Source organism: Aulonocara sp. 'chitande type north' Nkhata Bay, linkage group LG3 (assembly GCF_057382095.1).
Source record: "Aulonocara sp. 'chitande type north' Nkhata Bay isolate Kocher_YH1m ecotype deep benthic linkage group LG3, A_spYH_male_GT1.1, whole genome shotgun sequence".
Taxonomy (NCBI): Eukaryota; Metazoa; Chordata; class Actinopteri; order Cichliformes; family Cichlidae; genus Aulonocara; species Aulonocara sp. 'chitande type north' Nkhata Bay.
The window spans coordinates 60970339-60991095 of NC_141346.1; the positions used below are offsets into that span (position 1 = coordinate 60970339).

Here is a 20757-nt window from a genome sequence, read left to right on the forward strand (position 1 = left end):
TTCCGCTATACCCTCTGTTTCTGGTCTATTTGTTAGTTTATTTTAACTGGTGGTTTCTTCTTTAATTGGATGTAATTGTTATTTGTTTTTGGTTTTCATTTCAATTAATAAGTGCTGTATTGGAATGACATTTTTATTACCGTTTGTTTTGTCTTTCCTATTACTTGGTGTTCCTAATGTGTTTAAGCAGATCTCCTCCCACCTGTTTCCATTTGGCCATTATCCTTTTTTTGTATTATTTTTGAATTACAACACTTTTGAAATTTGACGTTTTATGCACAGGTTGAAAATGACATATTATCGGGATTAATGTTATTTTAAAAGTTATTCAGCAGTTCTTGGAGAGTGTTTGGGATATAATATGTCACATGTAACCCTTCTGGATGACATCCGCCAAGTTTGAAGCAGAAATATTGTTTCAGTGACAAGTTATAGTCCATAATCACCTTTTGGCAGCTTGAAAATGGCATATTATCAGTTTTATTGTTCCTGTACAAGTTATTCAGCAGTTCTTGGAGAGTGTTTGGGATATAATATATCACATATAACCCTTCTGGAATATATCCAACAAGTTTGAAGCCGAAATATTGTTTCAGTGACAAGTTATAGGCCACAATCACTTTTTGGTAGCGCTAAAATGCCATGTTCTCAGTCGTTATTCTGAACAAACAAGAAAGAGTCATGGTGATACTGGCACAATAGGTCTTTATTTTTTTAACTACTATTCGACAGTCTTATAACAAATATGAACAACGAGAGTAGACATACTAAACCTGTAGGCATTAATTATTCCATCGTGATGCGTGTAGTCATTCGTGACTGCGCTACACACTGAAAGCAACCTTCTGATAAGCGTCATAATTCGGTTACAAGAAACGTTAAAGCTCCATAAATGCATACCTTTGCCTAATAACAAAGGCATAAATGTGTTTGGTAGTGATGTGCGGATCGATCCTGAAATATCGATTCCTTCGATACCAATCATTTATGTTCTAGAATCGATTCTCACATTAAAATATCGATATTTTAGTAATTTAGAGTAAATTTGTAGTTTATCATTAACAGGAACACAGTGGAAAGAAACTATAACATTCAGATTGCCTACATTCAAAGGAACTACTTCCTCTTCCGCCTTTCATAGTCATGTGCGAAATACAGCTGTATAAATGTCTCGCAGCCCCTTGGCGTGCGCACTCACAACAATGGCTGAGCGTAATTGTGCGGATGTATTTTACCTCCACAAACAGCTGAGCCGTGGTTTGCAATAAATGTGGCAAAAAAAGTGAGGTGTTGTGGCCATACTTGCCAACCTTGAGACCTCAGAATTAGGGAGACATTCAAAAGGGCTGTTTGGGCGGATAAATATATTTTACAGGGTTTATTTATCGGATAAAATACGTTAAATGTCACCGTTATTATTGGCCGGCCCGGAAACAGCGGGGGTGTCCAAATTCAGAGGCTGCTTCCACCTGAGGACCGGCCTTCGCGGTCTAAAGAAAGCTGGGTAGTACGTCACGAGCTCCCTCGGTGGAGTGAAACTCTGCCGTCTGCTCCTTGCTGTCTAAAATATAACCGGACACTGACGTAAACTCTTCTGTTTAATCAGTTTTCTGTTTGACGTTTATTCAGCTGTGTGAAAACCCCGGAGGAACCCTCCCGAGGGAATAATAAAGTTTAATTTAATTTAATCTAATCTAATAACTTTAATCTCAGCCAAACCGATTTACTCACGAACAAATAAAACACTGAAAAAGCCAAACAAGAACATTTTTAAGTTATCAAAGTGACTTGTACATCATGTTTAACCCGAGTGGTGAAAGACCACGGGGGTTTGAAGACGATGTGTCGGTCGGCTCAGATATTTGAAGTTTACACATTCTCACCTGAAAATATGTTAAAAGTTTTTTTGCGACCCAGAAAGAGAAATAAGAGTGATATTAAAACTAAGTCGCTGCCGTCATTGTTGGAAACTGGAATTGGCTGGGCCGTGCTATGAATTCTGCGATATGGTTTTTCAACTTTGTTGTCCGGGTGGAAAATCTGGAGAAAGGTGGGATTCTCCCGGAAAAATCGGGAGGGTTGGCATGTATGGTTGTGGCAACATCACTAACCTTGTCAAACACCTCAGAGTAAATCATATCACAAAATATGACGAGCGTATGTTGAGGCGAACTGAAGAGGAGGAGAGGGACAGGTGCTGCTAGGGTGAGAGTCTCTCACGGAGTCCTTTAGTCCTCCAGGCAGGCAAGGTGTTCAAATAGCACACAACTTTAGTTTTTTTATTTCTATATGATGAACTCTGCATTATTAAGTGATAAGAAGAAGGTATTCTGATGTCCTGTAATCATTATGACGCTATAATTTGAGATACAATAAATAAAATCCGTTTTGTACAAAGTATCGGTATCGGATCAGTATCGTCGATACCACCCTGAATATTACTTGGTATCGGATCGGAAAGGAAATCAGTGGTATCGCACATCACTAGTGTTTGGGTTTTTTCCCCCCACGTTATATCAGTTGCACGGAAGTAGCTGGCAACGCAAGTAATCCGGGCGCTGCAGCTTTAAGAAGCTGCGCGCGCTCCCGCGGACGGCAATCAGTTTCTGGCAGACAATCACTTTTTGGCACAACACCGGGAACGAGCTCACAAAGAGCACGCGCATTTGTTGCGGTCCGGAGCTGTAGGAGAAACACAAGTTAACTCAGAGACACAGACTGATGCAACACAACCAGTAAGTAGGTGTACAGCGCACACTGTAGTGTGTAGCACACAGGAGTATTAGCTTATTACGTACACGTTGGTAAGCTGTCTTGTTGCTACTGACGAACTGAAACAAACGAGCGTGCTGTGTGTGCAACAGCGCGACAAACATTACCTGTCCTTTTATTAACTGCACAAGTAGTGCTGGTCATAGCTGCTGGCTACCTGGGTAAGGCTGTCATGGGTCTGTAGCTCTGTCACCGTTTTAGAACATATTTAGTTTTAAAGTAAGTTTCCGGGCTTTTCCTGCCTTTCTGGAGGGATTATATTTCACTAAAAAACGATCTAATATGCATGTCCACATAATTATGCATTATTATAATATTTTAAAAAACACACGCTGTATTTTAAAAACATACATTAAGAAGCAGATTATATTAGATTTATATTTTAAATAAGACAACATTTGGATTTTACAGCAGTAAAATGATTGTATCTCTACAGTTTAAAAATGTAATAAGCTTTGCCCCTGCACAGAGTGGATAGTGAAACAAATGGAATCATCATAAATACATTGTTTCATATTTATTACTTCCCCCTCCTCTTTGCTTTATTATTGTAGCTCTAGTAATAAATAATAATGTAAGGATTCTGAATCAGCACCATGATGCCCATAGTATATACAGTATTCTGAAGAAGGTCTAAAATGTCACTGTGTGTGCGTGCATGTGTGTGTTTTATTTAGATGGATTTTTTAAAAATATTACTCATGATATAACATTGTCCAGACATGCCTGGTAAGGACATGAGGAGGAAACAGCAGGAGCTGTGTGAGGCTACTAAAGGCAGGGCTATAACATTTTTCTGTCATCATTTTATTATAGATTAAGTGCTGGAGTTGTTAGGTGTGGATAATTAGATTATAGTTTATTGCAATAGCAAGTTGTGCCTTGTTCTCACATAGACAGCAAGTGGAGAGTGATATATGAAATGATGGGAAGGAAGGAAGAAGAGAAGCAAAGAGTGATTCACAGGCAGAGCCTAAATTATTTCTCACAGTTTTTGTTGCCTTATGGTTCCAAGCGCTGTCACCAATCTTTGCATTTTGTTATTTTCTCATGACACTTGTTTAATCTGCTACCATCTCTCCTATGGACTTTTTAATGTCTACAATCTCAGATCAACACAGCCCTGCCCTTCCCATAGTAGACTCTTGATGAATGTGTGTTGTTGTTATTCAGCCTGGTTCAATGTGCCCCTTTTTAACTTTGAGCACCCGCCCCTTTAAACCTCTCTGCACGGCCCTGCAATTCAACTTATATACAGGACATAAAAACGTAAGCATGACTGTGTGACATGACAGCGTGGAAAAGTGTGAAAACATCCACGATCACCAACGGATTTCGAAGGGCTGGACTGCTGCCTGATGGAGAGGAGGCTCTTCAACTCTGACACTGACAACAAGGATTTGTTTGGTTTTGCAAGTGACAACGAAGGAGAGAAGCTGAGAGTGGATGACGAAGCCACCCTGAGCCTGTTCGTATCCGACACTGGAGGAGAGGACTTTGGTGGTTTTAGTGCGCAGGAAGAAGAGAAAGATGGTGAATGACTGACTTTTCTTCTTGTTAAAGCCGTGTCACTGCACCTGAGCCTAAAAGGTAGTCTGAATCTATTTTTCTGGTGTGCTGTAGGTTATTGTTATGTACTACATTTGTTACTCATTTATGAAGCACAGTACATGTTTTGTACTTGTAATTACCGCTACTTGTACATATACCCTAAAAGGTTATGCAAATATGTACCCATAACTTGTTTTTCAAAATATTAATAAAAGTGGTGTGTCTCCAAACAGCCATCTCTTTCCTGACAATTCGATTTGTGCATATTCTCTTACATATGATAAGTCAACATTGAAACACCTGCGGCTTTTAGTCAGGTGCGGCTAATGTATGTACAAAACAGGATTTTCGCCTGATTTTAGCTTGTGCAGCTAATATTCAGGTGCGCTCTGTAGTCCGGGAAATACGGTATTTAAATTTACTTGAGTAGGGTAGAGTCATGCTAATGACCTAATAATTTTATTCAGGTGTGTTGCAGCAGAGATACATTTAAAAGCTTCAGGACGCTGGCTCTCACAGCCTGGAGTTTGACACCCCTGCTTTACACAAAGATGGGTTAAATCACAGTGCAAAGAATGAATGAATAAATGAAATATAAACAATAAATAATTATTAAATAGTCTTACACATCAATGTCATTGGTTGACTTTTGAAGTATTTGAATCCTTATTGGGTTCCCTGAGTGACAGAAGGATTAAAACACTTTAAAATCAGTACTGAAAATATGTGCAGACATTACTGGATAGATTTAGGGTTAGAATCAATAAATCACTATCATGTTAATAAGATAAGACACATTACAAAACGACATACTAGAAAGTGAAAAGGTAACTTTTCTTCAAGCAGCATAGTGGAGCAACAGAAAAAGACAAACCCCAACACCAGCACTGCTGCAGCTATTACAGTGATTGAGGGAAAATCTGTGAAAAAAACAGAAAAACGTGACGCTGACCAACAATAATACATCACTCATGAAGTACTGAAGTCATTGTTATTAGATCCCAGTCAAATTTACCCAAGTATCATCCGTCTCTAGTCTAGTCTGTGGTATACAGAAAGAGTTTCTCACCACCAACAGATGTTTTTTGGACCTCAGGAATCGTCTCCATCACCTCTCTGTGAGGAGCAGAGAGCACTCGTGCTGCACATCCCACCTGTGTGCTGTGTTTACGTGAACCTGAGAGCACAGCTGTAGTGGTGACAGTGAATGTAGCGTTGGTGTTGGACACACTGACAGTGTTGTACTGTGAGAAGTTGAGGTCTTGTTGTGAGAGTGTTACAGTGGGAGCAGGTCGACCAGTGGCTGAACAGGAAACAACCCACTCTTCAGCAGAGTTTGACTCTCTGACATCAACAACAGGTTCATGCAGCTCTGTGAAGGATCAGGAGATATTGCAAGGAATATGTTGTTGAAAGGAAATCAGTTTCTAGCACATTTAAACACATTAATGCAAAAGTTCTTACCATAGACTTGGAAGCAGGTTCTACCAGTGAAGGAGCCTTCAGGATAAGTGTTAAACAGACAGTGATAGCATCCTTCATCCTGCTCCGTCACATTCCTGATGACTATGGAGCAGTTCTGTAGTCCAGTGTATTTAAACTTGACTTTATCGTTAAAGCCATCATTCACTCTCTGACCATAGTACTTGCTGTAGGTGGCAACATTTGTCTCCACATCACGTGAGATTTTCTGCCATGTGACCTGAAGGACGTCTTTAGTGTCCAAGAGCTGACAGCTGAATTCAGCATCTTCTCCCACTGCTGCCAGCACAGTCTGCTGTGTTTGGACCACTGCTGTTAGAGCTGCATGGAGAATAACACGAGTTAGAGATGTGGAACTGAGAGGTATTGATGGGAAGGATTAAACAATCATTCGGGTCATGGAGTAGTCTGTGTTTTAGGCTCAAACAAATTGACATATGGGTACCACTTAAATGTGATGTAGACTATAAATATAAACCTGACACTCATTGTTTCATACTGTATGTTTCAGGGACATTTTCTTTCATCTATAAAAAAAAGTAAGACAATTCAGTTAGCTACCAACTAAACAAAGAAAGTCAGATAGATGTACAGATCGAGTCTATATTGGTTCTGTTGGTCCATGACCAATTCTGGAGGTCTGTACTGCATTTGAACTTTTCCAACAATTTGGAGGTCCAACCATGATTTAAGCTGGACATCAATATGGCGTTCAACATTAGAACCTTGGACTTGATGTATATTTGTTGGACATCATGTAGATATCTATGACAAGTGCAGGGAATTTAAAGGTTTAATTGAGGTCATATTTTTTATTTACAAAATATCAATATTGGGGTTACAAAACAATCCCTTCAGTGGACCAAAAATGAATTATAAAACCCATCACTTCAACATAACCAATACCAGGACTGGTATTGACTGGTAACTCGTGCTACTGTAGAAATTCCCATTGATTTTCTACATTTTCCCAGAGGCCTCCCCTTCTGTGGATTACTAGTATGTCATTTATTAATTTGTGCCTCAGTTATTTCAGATCAGTTATTTCACTGGGGAAGCCCTATATTGCCCACTTCCTAATTTCAGCAGTTTGATCTTTCTCTTTAGCATGTATGTAACTTTGGCTTGTTGAGATTTTGGCATTACTTCTGTCATAAACATTCTCTCTCAGACATAACTGACTAAGATTTCTGTGGTTACCCAGAACATTTTAATAGACTTTTTGTAATCAATCAGGTCTTCAACCCCTTCTTTTTAAAATAGTGTATAAACCGTATGTATGTGTGAAAGACTGTTAATGTTTTGATAAATTGTTTATTTTAGAACAATTGGTGAGTGTGTTTAGCCACTTCACACTACTACACTTTGCTCTAAACTACATTCCTTCTCTGAACAGTATATATGTGAATGGACTGACGGATCTTTTCATTTCAAATGTTAAATAATTGTCAGTAAACTACTTATGACCTGAACTCCATCTCTGTCTAATGGAAATGAGTGCCTTCTTGTTTTTAACTACATTGGGGTTGTGAAACGTCTTTTACATTGTAGGCCACATACAACCCAATTTTTGTTAATTTACCAACCATACATACATAACACACAAACATGTGGTTTATCTATTGCTTTCATCGTAATATGAATGGGCATGGGGCAACCTTTAACAAAACAGTCTAAAGCTGTTTTCACACAGCTCTCAAAACAGTCTCATTAATCTGAATGATGAACAACTCATGACACAGAAAGTTGATTTTGTTCTTTTTTATTAGGCTGAGTGTTCAGTGGGAGAAACGTTTTGTCACTCATTCAAACAAAATCTAAACTCTTCAGTAATTGTATCTCCCTCTAATTCTGTCTAAAGACAATCTCTTTGTCACTTCAGAGAAAAGTTCTCACATTTTAGGATCAATTTTTAATTATTACGAGTGAAGGTTCTTGTTTTCTTTTTTTTTTCTCTTGTCACAATAAATAACTTTAAAAAACAAAAACAACAATACGGAATAAAACTTACCTTTTGAAAAGGCCATAAAAAGAAAAAACAAACACAGAATCCCACAGTCTGACATGGTGCACGTCTCTGTGTCCCCACTGGCTATTGTACCACGTATTGAAACAACGTCGTACAATAGCCAAATTATTGAAAACTCAAATGTCCCCGAAGGAAGGAAGAATCTCCCTTCCTTGTGGGACATTCCAAGGCATGTTAGAATGATCAACTGTACCAAGTAAAGTACAAAAACTTCCCAGTGCAGAGTTTCATCAGTGTTTTAATCAGCAAACTCAATCATTTTTTTCTGCATTTTGAAAATTCAGTAAAGCTGTAGGTGTCAACATTTGTCTCCACATCTTGTAAGATTTTCTGTCATGTGACCTGAAGGATGTATTTAGTCTCCGAGAGCTGACAGCTGAATTCAGCATCTTCTCCCACTGCAGCCAGCACAGTCTGCTGTGCTTGTATCACTGTCGTTAGAGCTGCACAAACAAAATAAGAGGCTTTCATAGTCCGTGTTTTATGTTTCATTTAAAAAAAAACCAACAACAACTACATAACAGAATTCACTGAGGTACATACTGAACTTACAGGACAGAAACAAAGTACCAATCCTATTGCAGTAGTATATCTCCAGTAACAATACCAGCATTGGTATCAATACTATTGATAACTGCATCAATCTGCCCACATCTAACTCGTGCTATTGTAGAAATTCCCTGTGAACTTATACATTTTCTCAGAAGCCTTCCCTCCGCGCATTACTGGTATGTTATTTATTATTTTGTGCTCCAAGTTCAGTTATTTCACTGGGGAAGCCCCGTAATGCCCACTTCTTCATTTCAGTACTGTTTGATCTTTCTCTTTAGCATGTATGTAACTTTGGCTTGTTGAGATTTTAGCATTACTTCTGTCACCAACATTTTAATGCTATCTTTACTCTGTTATAATCATCTCTCTATCTCAGGCATAACTGACTGTGTCCATCTCCCACGCGTGTGATCATTAAAATCATCGTTTGACTCAACCCGGCCGGACCAGTGTTGTTATTGTGGTTTTTTTCTCTTGTCTCCATCCCCAATTTTGAACTCGTAACACTCTGTAACTGTTAGCTAGGCAATTTCACATTTTTGTCTTTTTGTGGAACCAGTGTGTTTGAACAACACAAATTCTGCCTTTTCTAATTTTGAAAGACTGAACATGATATAAACAAAATAAATCTGATCTGTTCCTCTATAAATCTGGACAAATCTCAGATTCTGAAGTTCTCAGCGCTTACATTTTGTCCTCTCCTACACTTCTGCTGAAAACTGACATGTGATGTGTTTGTACAGCTTCCTCTGTCGGTTTTTAACAAACCAACAAATTATCCAACAGAAGAGTATACCTTTGAGACAATGGTGTAGGTCTACTTTCCAAACTGAGAGGATGGATGAGATGATGGTGCAGGTTTCCAGTCTTAATTCAGTCTTGTTGCCACATTGTGGTCACCTGTCACCTTACTTTTGCTGTGGGAATTATGAAATGATAGCTAGACTTTAGCTTGCCTGTAGTGGCATTAAATGATCCTTTAGAAAATAGTTATAAATGTATTAGTTCCCAACATTGTACATTGCTGAATCATTATTTTTACTGAAAGTCTGTTCAGTTTCCAAACTAAAAGTAAAATTGAGTGTGACTCGCCGGCACATTACAGTGAGACTCTCCAGTTTGATCAGCAGAGAAAAAAGATATCTCAAACAAAATATGACGGAATTTCAAAAACCTTAGTGGATCCCAAAGAGCTTACTAAAATTTAATGTTTGCTTTGATTCCTGCTTTGCTCACTCTTGGCGTTCTCTCCATGAGCTTCATGAGGTCATCACCTGAAATGGTTTCCAACAGTCTTGAAGGAGTTCCCAGAGATGCTGAGCACTTGTTGGTCCTTTGCCTTCACTCTGAGCTCCATCTCAACCCAAACCATCTCCACTGGGTTTAGGTCAGGTGACTGTGGAGGCCAGACCATCTGGTCAGCACTCCATCACGCTCCTTCTTGGTCAAACAGCCCTCACACAGCCTGGAGGTGTGTTTGGTGTCATTGTCTTGCAGCAGGAGGAGCAACCACTGCACCAGCGTAGAGTTTGGTAATCAGTCCAGATGTCCAGAAACTTCATCCTGATGCCTAATTGCAGTCAGGGTGATGCTGCCAGCCCATAGATGTCTGTGCCTCCCTCCACTGATATGCCTCTTGGGTCATTACTGGCCCACTATCAAACTGGCCACGCAGAACGATGTTACAACTTCTCTGGACCCTTTCATATCTGTCATATGTGTTCAGGGTGAAAAACACAGTCTGCCAGTGGTGGCCTGATAATTCTGGTATTCTATGGCAAATGTCAATCATGCATGGTTCCAGTCAGTGAGTACAGGGCCTGCTAGAGGACATCAGGCCCTCAGGCCACCCTTATAAAATCTGTTTCTGATTGTTTTGTCAGATACAAGTACAGGTTACTGGTCTCTTCTCATACCAGTAGTGACACTGGTATGAGGAGGAAAAATATCAGTGTCCCCCACCTGTAAAACCATCCCATAATGACTGTAAAGAGTCTGTAGGATCTGGTCATGAAACAATCACAAATTAATATTTTTTAGAATAATTTCCAGAGTCATAACACACAGCCAGCAAAACATGGGAAGTAAATTCCAGGAAAATAATGAAACCTTGCATAAAATGCCAGTTAAAGTCCAAAACTCTGTGACCTGACCCCAACCACAGTGTGGGCTGTGGACTATGTGGAGGTTGAAGTGTGGACCCAGAAGCAGACGCGTGGAAACAAAAGTTTAACCAAAAGCGAACCGTTTATTCAAGGCTGGTGAGCAAAACAAAACAAAAGGCAGGAGCAAACTAAAGGAAAACTAACCAAGACTAAAGTGGGGAAACTAAACACTGGGAACATGGAAAACTTGGACATAACTGTCATGGTGGGGTACACCAGTGTTATGATGAAGTGGACCCAAGTGCAGACAGGGAAGGAGGCAGAACTAAGTTTTGAAAAAAAAGGCAAGCTGTTTATTTAGGCTATAAACGTGAATACAAAATGAAAGCATCATGAGCAGTGGCAAAAACTAAACTGAAACCAAACTAGGAAAACTAACTGACTGTGACAAAACTGTGATAACTTTGAATCAACTGTGATAAGACCTGAAGGGAGGCAACGCAGACGACCTGACACTGAATAAAGAAAGACAGAGGACTTAAATACAGACAGGAGGTGATCAGGGGAAGTGGAAACACACGGGGGAACAGCTGACTGAAATGAACATAATGATGCCATGGCTAACGTGAAACTAAACAATGTAGGGACAATGAACAAAAGGAAAGTCACACAATATATACACAGAGGGATGATAAGGGAAGTGGAAACACATGAGGACACAGCAGGGACAAATTAGATGTGATGAGACAGGAGAAAGCAAAACTGAACACACTGAACACAGGACACGAGACTTTCCAAATAAAACAGGATACAAACTAAGAGACACGGCTCGACACACAGGGACCGACATGGGGACACTGAATGAATCACAAGGAGGGGAAACATCAACAAAACACAATGATGTGACTATGGCGACTATGGAGGAAGACCAAATACAGACGGGAAATTATTTTTGATAAAAGTAATATTAATTTGACTAATGGACAGGCAGTGATAAACAGCAAACAAGCTGCTTCGCTTTACAGTCTTTGTTTTATCATCTGCAACTCCTGCAGTGTGAAACAGTCTTGGTATGTCAAACATAAAAACATTTTAGATACCGCTTCATCAGGTTACATATATATACCGTATTTCTTCATCAGAGAATCTATAATGTATTAAACTAAAAGTGTACACCTGGTTTAAAGAGTATTAACTAAATAAGAACGTGACAACTTTCAGTCATTAATGTAGCAGAGACAGAGTCTGACTAAAGGGACATCACAGTGAGACCTGTTTGATCTGCAGACACAGTCTCTCTCTACTAAGAGTGTGTTTGACTTTAACTTTCACACAAATGATTCAGCTCCTCTAAACCCTCCAACAAACATTTACAAATGCTTAGAAACATTTTGTGTTTCTAATTACTAATGTTCCCCAGCCCCAGCATTCCCACAAATCTGTCTGTTTCCTTTTTTAAGTTTCACTGTCTGTCTTCTAAACTTCGCTGATGCAGCTGGTCGTCTTTGTGTGAATCTGCGTGTGAAGGTAATCGAATCAGTATGTATTTTTTTCTGATAATATCAGCTGTGTGCAGCTTCGCTCCAGCACAAACCATAGCATTGTTCATGATGACAGATATGAACGAGGTTGACTTGTAACACCGCAGTTATGTGAGCCGTCATTTGTAAGCCTCTTAAACTTTCTTGCACTTTTACACAAAGTTTTATGGTAGTGCTTCTTCTTCTTTGGGGATTTTTGTTCAACAGACTGAAAAAAGCTGTAATATATTTTTGAAATATATTTAAATTGGTATTTAAAGGACTATAGCATATTCTAATTAGATTTATGATACTGTGTTAAGACAGTAAAATTGTGCATGTGTGTGTTTGTGTGTCTGTCTGAATTTTGCTGGTACTGCACTGATTGATGATTGTTGATGATCCACCTGACTAGTATAAATTAGAGTTTTATATAACAGAACAAATTTGATATCTGTAAAAATATTTTTTAAATTCTTGCTTACTAGCTGACACTAAATTTCTAACTGATTCCTCTTCTGGGACACCCACACTGTGTGCAGTTTCATCTCAGCCCACTGTGTGATTGCACATTAAAGGACATTTCTCCCCAAATTCAATAAGCTCAGTGGATTATCATAACAGCGTATCAACAATTCATTTAAGAAATCCTTCTTAGTTATTGTCATGAAAATCTCAGTGGATTCTTGATTTTGCTCGTCTACTCTACAGCCTGGATAGTTTCATTTCAAACTGCTGCCGTGTTTCTGCCAAATTAAAAAACAGTTCTACTCAAATTCAACAAGGTTCAGTTAATAAACAATGATTAACAAAAGATTTTGTTCATATTTCATTATATAATTCTGATCCATCAAAAATATTCCTTCTTAGAATCCTTTCTCTTATTGAAGATCGATTTATTTTTCTCATTTTGGTCATTCCTATTAACCCAACCATTTCCTTAATCAATCCCACACCACCGCCCCCAAAACCATGGGAACACAGAGCAAGGAAAGCACAAAGTACACAAGAAGACGGGGACAATAAATACACACTGGATAATGAGACGAGAGGCAACGGGTGAGAGACATGATGCAGGAGAAAACTACAATAGTCACAGGAAGCAACAGTTAAAACAATAAAACAGGAAAACATGGAGAACAAGGCTTAAATTACATAGAGGAGAACAGACTGGACAGGGGAACATGAGCTAGATAAATGCAGACGAGACTTAGACACTGATGGGAACAAATCATTAACCAAATGGGGGAAGTAAAACTCAAAGCTAAGTTCACAAGACACGAGACGATAAAAAAGAGGAAATGATACACAGAGACATACGCAGACATGTAGAAAACAGAAAGGAAAATATAAGTGAATGGGAAACATGACAGATGGGGAAATCAGACAATGACAAACAGAGAGACAAGACAGACAAAGGGACATAACTGAAGTACAGAAAGGGATCACAAAAGCAGATATTTAGTGTTACAAAACCAAGAAGACAAACTACAATATGAAAACAGGGTACATGGGATATAGTAAATCCTAAAGCAAACTATTAACCATCCTTATATACAAAGAGCCAAACTAAAACACAAAAGACTCTCAAAAACAAAAAGGCATCACAAAACCCTGAGGAAAAAAACAGCGATCCTCCATCAGCTTCCGCTTCTCCTTTTCAGGGTCGCGGGGGCGCTGGAGCCTATCCCAGCTGTCATAGGGCGAGAGGCGGGGTACACCCTGGACAGGTCGCCAGTCTGTCGCAGGGCCAACACACAGGGATAGACAACGATTCGCACTCACATTCACTCGCACATTCACACCTAGTGGCAATTTGGATTATCCAACTAAATATCCCCACAAGCTGCATGTCTTTGGACGGTGGGAGGAAGCCGGAGTACCTGGAGGGAACAGCGATCCTAACAAATAGTATTGCAGTGGTTGGAGATGAAACTTTGCGGACATGTAGTAAATGGACTGATTCTTATATAGTGCTTTTCTACTCTCCTGGAGTTCTCAAAGTGCTCTATACAACAGGCCTCATTCACACAAGCACTTCTAAACACAAGTGCAAACTAATCATCAGAGGGCAACTTGGGGTTAGTATCTTGCCCAAGGATATTTGGCATGCAGGCTGGGGAAGCCAAGGTTCGAGCCACCAACCTTCCAATCAGCAGCTGATCTGCTCTACCACCTGAGCCACAGCCACCCACCCATCACAAGTGGGTGAGGCTGGTTCTGATATGGTGCTTTTCTACTCTGAGCATTCAAAGTGCTTCATACAAATGACTCATTCAAGGACTTTTCCTGTGCAGAAGAGTTTTCTATCTTGGGGTTAGTATCTCGTATCAAACAACCAACCTTCCAGTTACTTCGTGACTTGCTCTAACTCCTGAGCTACAAACAGAAGAGGAGTTTGTTAAGAATTTTATGACAACTGTCAAAGTTTTTTTTCTATTGTTTATTAAATTAATCTTATTAAATTTGAGTAGAAAGTTCCTTTTATTTCTCTGAAACCTTGCAGCTTTTGGTGGTTAAACTGCAAATATATAGAGAAGGTAACCCAGAGGAAGAATGCACAGAGACTTTAAGGTCAGCTATCAAGAATCATTTTTACGCATTTTGATGCAATGTTATGATATTTGATGTTGAAATTGATTAGAAATGACTAATTTCATTTCTACAGAATTATGCAGTGTGGATGTCCAAGAAGATGAATTCAGAATTTCATGTCAACTATCATATATGATTGAATACAGAACCTTCATACACCTACCTGAAACCATTTAAATGACATTATTGAGTTCCTTCAAAGTTTCTCCGTTTGAACAGAGTTGTTCTTTAATTTCTCGTGTCTCAAGCAGCAGTTTGAGGTGAAACTATGGATGCATGAAAGAGCAGCTGAGCCAAATGACAACTGAATTTCAACTATAAAAGATGATTTTCAGAAATATTTTACATTTTTTGAAGTTATTTTAGATTTGAATGAATCATGAATGAAGAAGCATTACCAGAAAAATTAAGAAGAAAAGACAACTTGAGTGAAAAACAAATGACACTGTGGCTTTATTTCTGTTAACTTCCTGAAAATCATGTGTGTTGTTATGTGTGTGATCAGCAAAAAGGGATAAGAAGCAGCACTACTGTAAAACTTAGCGTTGAAGCTCAAGTTTGGCAGATAACGGGTGGCAGGCGTGGCTCACACTTGACCACGGTGTTGGAGAAACTCTGAGCTCCGGGTCTTTATAATCACTCTGCGGAGCTCACAGAGACTGCAGGGAGGACAGGAGGACAGAGCAGACTTTGTGAATTATTTTTTATCTTAGATGTAATATAAATCCAACACAGGCCTCTGAGGAAAAGGATCGTGCTACAAACTTTTGTCTCTTCCAACAGAAAGCAGAGGAGTGGAGTTACTCAGAGACTGACTGGATTAAACACACCAACGGTTTATATTCCAGTTGGACCGTATCTCTTACCAAGGTCTGCACTACGTATCAGGATTTGATCTTATTCAGGTAATATCAGGGTTCGTATAGGGGTTTGTTCACAATAGTAACTCATGCAGCCATTTTTCAGTCTCACTGACCAAACTTTTTATAACATGCTGCATTTTTAATAGTAAACTTCTGTTCAGTGCTTTTCCTGTCACACACTCATACATGTGTTTTGTCTGCAGCAGCAGCTGTGTTGTTGTTGTTAGATTGTATTATCTGTTTAATCTCTTCAACATGGTTTTAGTTTTCTTTGTAAAGTCAGCAGCTCTGTCACTTTTCTCTGATTCCTCTTCTGCTCGACACTCAGCTGACACTCAGTTTCATTTCCACATTCATGAAGTTGTTGTCAAAGCGAATCATAGGCTCCATGATCGGTCAGCAAACTGTGTCCAGGCAGACAGGTTGGATAAGAACAGGGGTGTCAAACTCAAATACACAGTGGGCCAAAATTCAAAACTGGAACAAGGTCGCGGGCTAACGTTAATATTTACTGAAAAAAAAAATCTTCCTCCAGATTTAAGAATGAATCTTTTCTTATGGACTCAAACAAGTTTTGCTGAAAAACTGAATATGGAACAAGCAAAGCTTAATACTAAACAATATATATATTAGCTGTATAATACCAGTAGGCCAGCTCTAATAATAATTTAGTATTGGCTTCGCGGGCCAAATGTAATTAGGCTGCGGGCCAAATTTGGCCCGCGGGCCAGAGTTTAACACCTATGGATAAGAATAACAGATTTATGTTTGATTACGCCCGTTTCCAATTCAGTTCCAGTCATTCCTGGCCCCAGGAGGTTGATGGGGGTGGGAGATGGGGGGCAGTGGGTTGTAAGCACAATGTAGATGAGTGGAGGCTTAATGTACTTAAACTTCCAGTCACAGTGAATCAGTGTGTGTCAGTGAATGCATCATGTGTGCTTCATGGCTCCATCTAGTGGACTGAGAGTAGAAGTAGAGCAGCTGATGGCAGCTTCCTGTGCCTCACACTGCTGTCTGACTGCATTCAGCTGATATTTGGACAGCACACATGATGGAAAGGAGGATTTTGGTTTATGTGCACATGAATGATTTGTGTTTCCTCTGCAGGTGAAGGTAGAAAGTGTGTGTGAGCTGATGTGAATTGAGCAGCATGGATCAGTGTGAGGACAGAGAGGAGGGAGTCCCTCCCTCTAAAAGCACTCTGTGTGGGGAACATGAGAGCCAGACCAAAGCTCAGAGGTGAGATGACCATCTCTAACTGTCCATGACTCTTCTCCATGTCACAGCTCAGCACTCACATCACTGCTCCATCATTATTCACACTCATACCTCTGTGTGTGTTGTTTTAAAGCCCAGAGCTGTGGGGCGTACCAGGCTCAGCTGGACAAAACCCTGAAACTAATCCAGAGCCTGGACCTGAACCCAGCTGTGTTTCCTTAAAGAGCAACAGGTCGAAGGTTTTTGATATAAACTTTAAAGGCTGTTCTTCTGCTGCTGAGAGGTAATGTGTGTCTAGATGTTGTTCCTGACTCTGTATTTCTGAATAAATCCTCATGTTTGATATCAGCTCAGCTCTTTTTCACACATTTCTATGTTGGTGTGAAGCGGTGTGTGTTGGAGTGTTTCCACAAACACAGCAGTCAGAGTGGAAAGAGTGGATGTTGTAGGAGGTGTTTGTGTAGTGAAGAGGCTGAGTGTCTGTAGGACTCCAGCTGCTCCAGCAGGTGTCTCCTTTGTGCTTTGCTTCAAACACAGTGTAGGGAGGAGCTTCCACTCAGGTCTTTCAGGTGTTGCTGGATGGAGGAGGACAAATAGTTTTTCCCTTCAGTGACACTTCAGCAGCTCAATGTTCTGGGAGATGTTTGTCTTTATGAAGGTTTATGGATTCTTGTTCTTACTTTGGTTAAACTGAGCAATACATTTTCCATCTAACATTTAAAGTAAATTTCCAGGTGAATAAAAGATCTGCAGCTGCAGCCTCTGTGATGTTTCACAGTCTGAAAGTAACAAATTCAACCAGAGTTCAAACAAAGGCTTAATATACGTGTGTGTTTGATATAATGCCAAATAGGTGTTCTTACAGGTCTTAATCACAGAGCTCTGATAAGTCTGGTGACTTTCACACTCAGCAATTTTGCTGCCTTTTATTTTATATTGGCCTTTTTAAAGCCCTTCAAAGTCTCCCACATTCATACAGAGCTTTTAACACCAAACTCCTTTACAGTCCTTCTCCTCTCACACACGATCACACGACTGATTTGTCTGCAGCAGCTGTGTTACTGCTAGTACTTTATTATGTGTGTAATCTCCTCATATTGTTCCTGTGGTTTAGTTTGACTTCCTTCTGCAAACTCAGCTGCTCTGTTGCTGATACACGTCTCCATGAATATGATTGATCAGATGCTGCCAACACCATGTGTTTCATGTGAGCGCTCAGCTGAAACCCTGGGTTGACTTATCGAGTTAATAACAAGCTTCACGTGACTGTGAATGCTAAAGTGAATCCAGATAAAGGAAAGAGACCCTGCTAATGTTGGACTCACTTCTTAGTGTAGATCCCAGGAGGAAGTTCAACATAGCCATTCTTTGTGCTAGCTCGACCAAACCTGAGACCACAGTGCAGGATAATGATCATCATCTGTCTCTGTCAAGGACATTTAAAATCCACAAATAACAAACATAATTATATTTGATCATTAAAAATGATGATTAAACAAAGTGTCAAACATACTTAAGTAGAAGGACTGATGTTTGTGTTAAAATACCCTCTTAAAGCTGAAATAATGATTCAACTTCTTTACTCAAGTAAAGGTAAAAGAGTCCAGGCTCTGAAATGTACTCACAGTATTAAAGTAAAAACTCCATCTTTGAAGGAAATTTCTGCCAGTTTTTGTGCAAAGTTACCTGAATTTCTACCTCCAACATTAATATGAGAAAATTATCTGAACTTTTATTCTAATGAATTTAATCAGCTTGAACATTTTGTAGCACAAAAGTAGAAAAAACTCAAAGGGAATCAAAAATAGCTCCGTTTGCTGTTGCCTGCATTGTAGATGGGCGGCTTTGCCTCAACACCTAAACAGGAAAATGAGTTTAGTCAAGTATTAAAGTGGGATTGAAGAGGTGAGGAAACCAGAGATCAGGTGTTGTGGTGCAGCATTAAGATAAGATGGGGCCTGATTATTTAAGACCTTGTATGTGAGGAGCAGCCAATGAAGGGAAGCCAAAACAGGAGAAATCTGCTCTCTTTCTAGTCCCTGTCAGGACTCTTGCTGCAGCATTTTGGACTAACTGAAGGCTTTTCAGGGAGTTTTTAGGACTTCCTGATAATAATGAATTACAGTCGTCCAGTCTGGAAGTAATAAATGCATGAACTAGTTTTTCAGCGTCACTCTTTTTAGCATTTTTTAACAACAAGCTTCTATCTATTAGGGCTCTTGTCTCGCCGACTGCTGCCTCAGATCCGAGTCTTTCTCCTGTGTGCTCAGCTGTCTTAGAGCAGTTTGATCCCGTCTCCCTTAATGACTTGACTGCGGTAGTTTGTAACCTAAGATCATCACACTGCCCCTCTGATTGTCGCCCCCCAACTACTCTTTCAAGGATTGTCAGGTTGGAGATTGGCCTATAATTAGCTAAGACAGCTGGGTCTAGGGATGCTTTTTAAGTAAAGGTTTAACTACAGCCAGCTAGGGATGGGTACCGTTTAGATTTGAAAACCTGCTAAATCAGAATCAGTTGCTGATGACGGCTTTTTTCTTTTACATCAATCACGTATAATCTTAACTCAAAGTGAACATAGACTTGATTGCTCAGATCAGCCAATTCAAAATGCTAATTCAATCAACTCTGAGTTCATGGCTAGACTCAGTTTGTTGGCCCTGCACCTTAAAACTATTTCCTGTTTGTCTCTCGTGTTTTTTGGATATTGTTTTTTCACATCTTATGTCACGGCTAGCGGGGCGAGCCATGTTGAATTTAATAAAGGACCCAAGATGCCGACACTGCTGTGAAGTGAGTGAGCTTTATTGAAACGGTGAAGTGCAGTGGAGATGGCCTGTGCAGAAGCTAAGATAACCTCTACTGAAAAAACTACAAAACTAACCTGAAACCTTAAACGGAGACACGGGGAGACAACACAGACGAACCAGCAACAAGCAGGAGAAAACAAAGGGCTCATATACACAAAAGAGCCATCAGGGAATGAGAAAAGGGAGACACAGCAGGATTCATTGGACATAACCAGACAAGGGGAAGCAAAAGTAGACACACTAACATAGGACATGGCACTGTCAAAATAAAACAGGAAGTGAACACAGAGACACAATACTAACACAGTACAGAGGGAACACAGAAACCAAAACCTCAGAACTAGAAAATCTTAATCAGAATGAAATTGTAACAAAAGACAATAACAATCAAAACAAAACCACTGAGTCCACAGACTCGGGACATACATCGGCTCAAACTGTGGTCATAAATATTTTGTACTTGTAAATCAGACTGTGTAGTTGTGAACTGAGTTTTGTAACATTGTAAAACAAAATATCTGGAAAGTTCATGTTTTTGCGTTCATTGATTTGTGTGTGTAAAAATGTAAAAATGTAATAAATGTAAGAAACATTAGAACTACTTTTGCTGACACAAAGTTTGGCGAGCACTGCAAGTTGTCCCTTTAAACCAGTCACTGATATAAAGAGAGCACCTTCTTCCAGGGCATCTGAGCATGGAGGGAAAGCTTTATGCAGGAGATGGTAAGAGCTGTTGGGACTAAAGAAACTGAGCAGAAAACTACAGACATCTGGAAACTGAGTTGTTAATTCTCAGTGGGATCAGCAGGACTAGCAAAGCTTCACCATGACAGTCATCTGATTGACTGAACCCATCCAAACATCACTTCATGGACCTTTAGCTTGTGTCTGTGTGTGGACAGACATAACATGAGCTAATTATACATTACTCCTCCACAGAGTGGACCAGCAGAGAGCAGAGGTTTCCACTGGTCAGTCTGCACAGCAACATCAAACACACCTGGACTCTGTGGTTATGGTTTGTAGTACTACGTTTACATTTGTTCTTTTCAGTCACCTCTATGCTGCACTTTGTGGACCAGAGGATTGTCAGTGTGTCCAACATACATCAGAGTTTGGGCTCCATGATTTCAGTCAGATTGGGGTGACTGTAGCTCAGGAGGTGAGCAGGTCAGCTACTAGTTAGGTTTGTGAATCAAACCCTGGCTGGCAAATGTACTGGGTAACGTACTAAACCCAAGCTGCCCTCTGATGCAT

At 39.8% G+C, this 20757-nt stretch overlaps 1 protein-coding gene across 1 annotated transcript; it reads right to left on the bottom strand.

Annotated features, from left to right (window-relative positions):
* Positions 1–5360: 5360 nt before the first annotated feature.
* On the bottom strand, positions 5361–7871 carry LOC147336429 (OX-2 membrane glycoprotein-like). Its single transcript, XM_086287795.1, has 3 exons — positions 7817–7871; positions 5788–6126; positions 5361–5695 (listed from the first exon to the last, which is right to left on the bottom strand). The coding sequence occupies exons 1-3, from the start codon at positions 7869–7871 to the stop codon at positions 5361–5363; spliced, it is 729 nt and encodes a 242-aa protein (XP_086143921.1).
* Positions 7872–20757: the final 12886 nt, after the last annotated feature.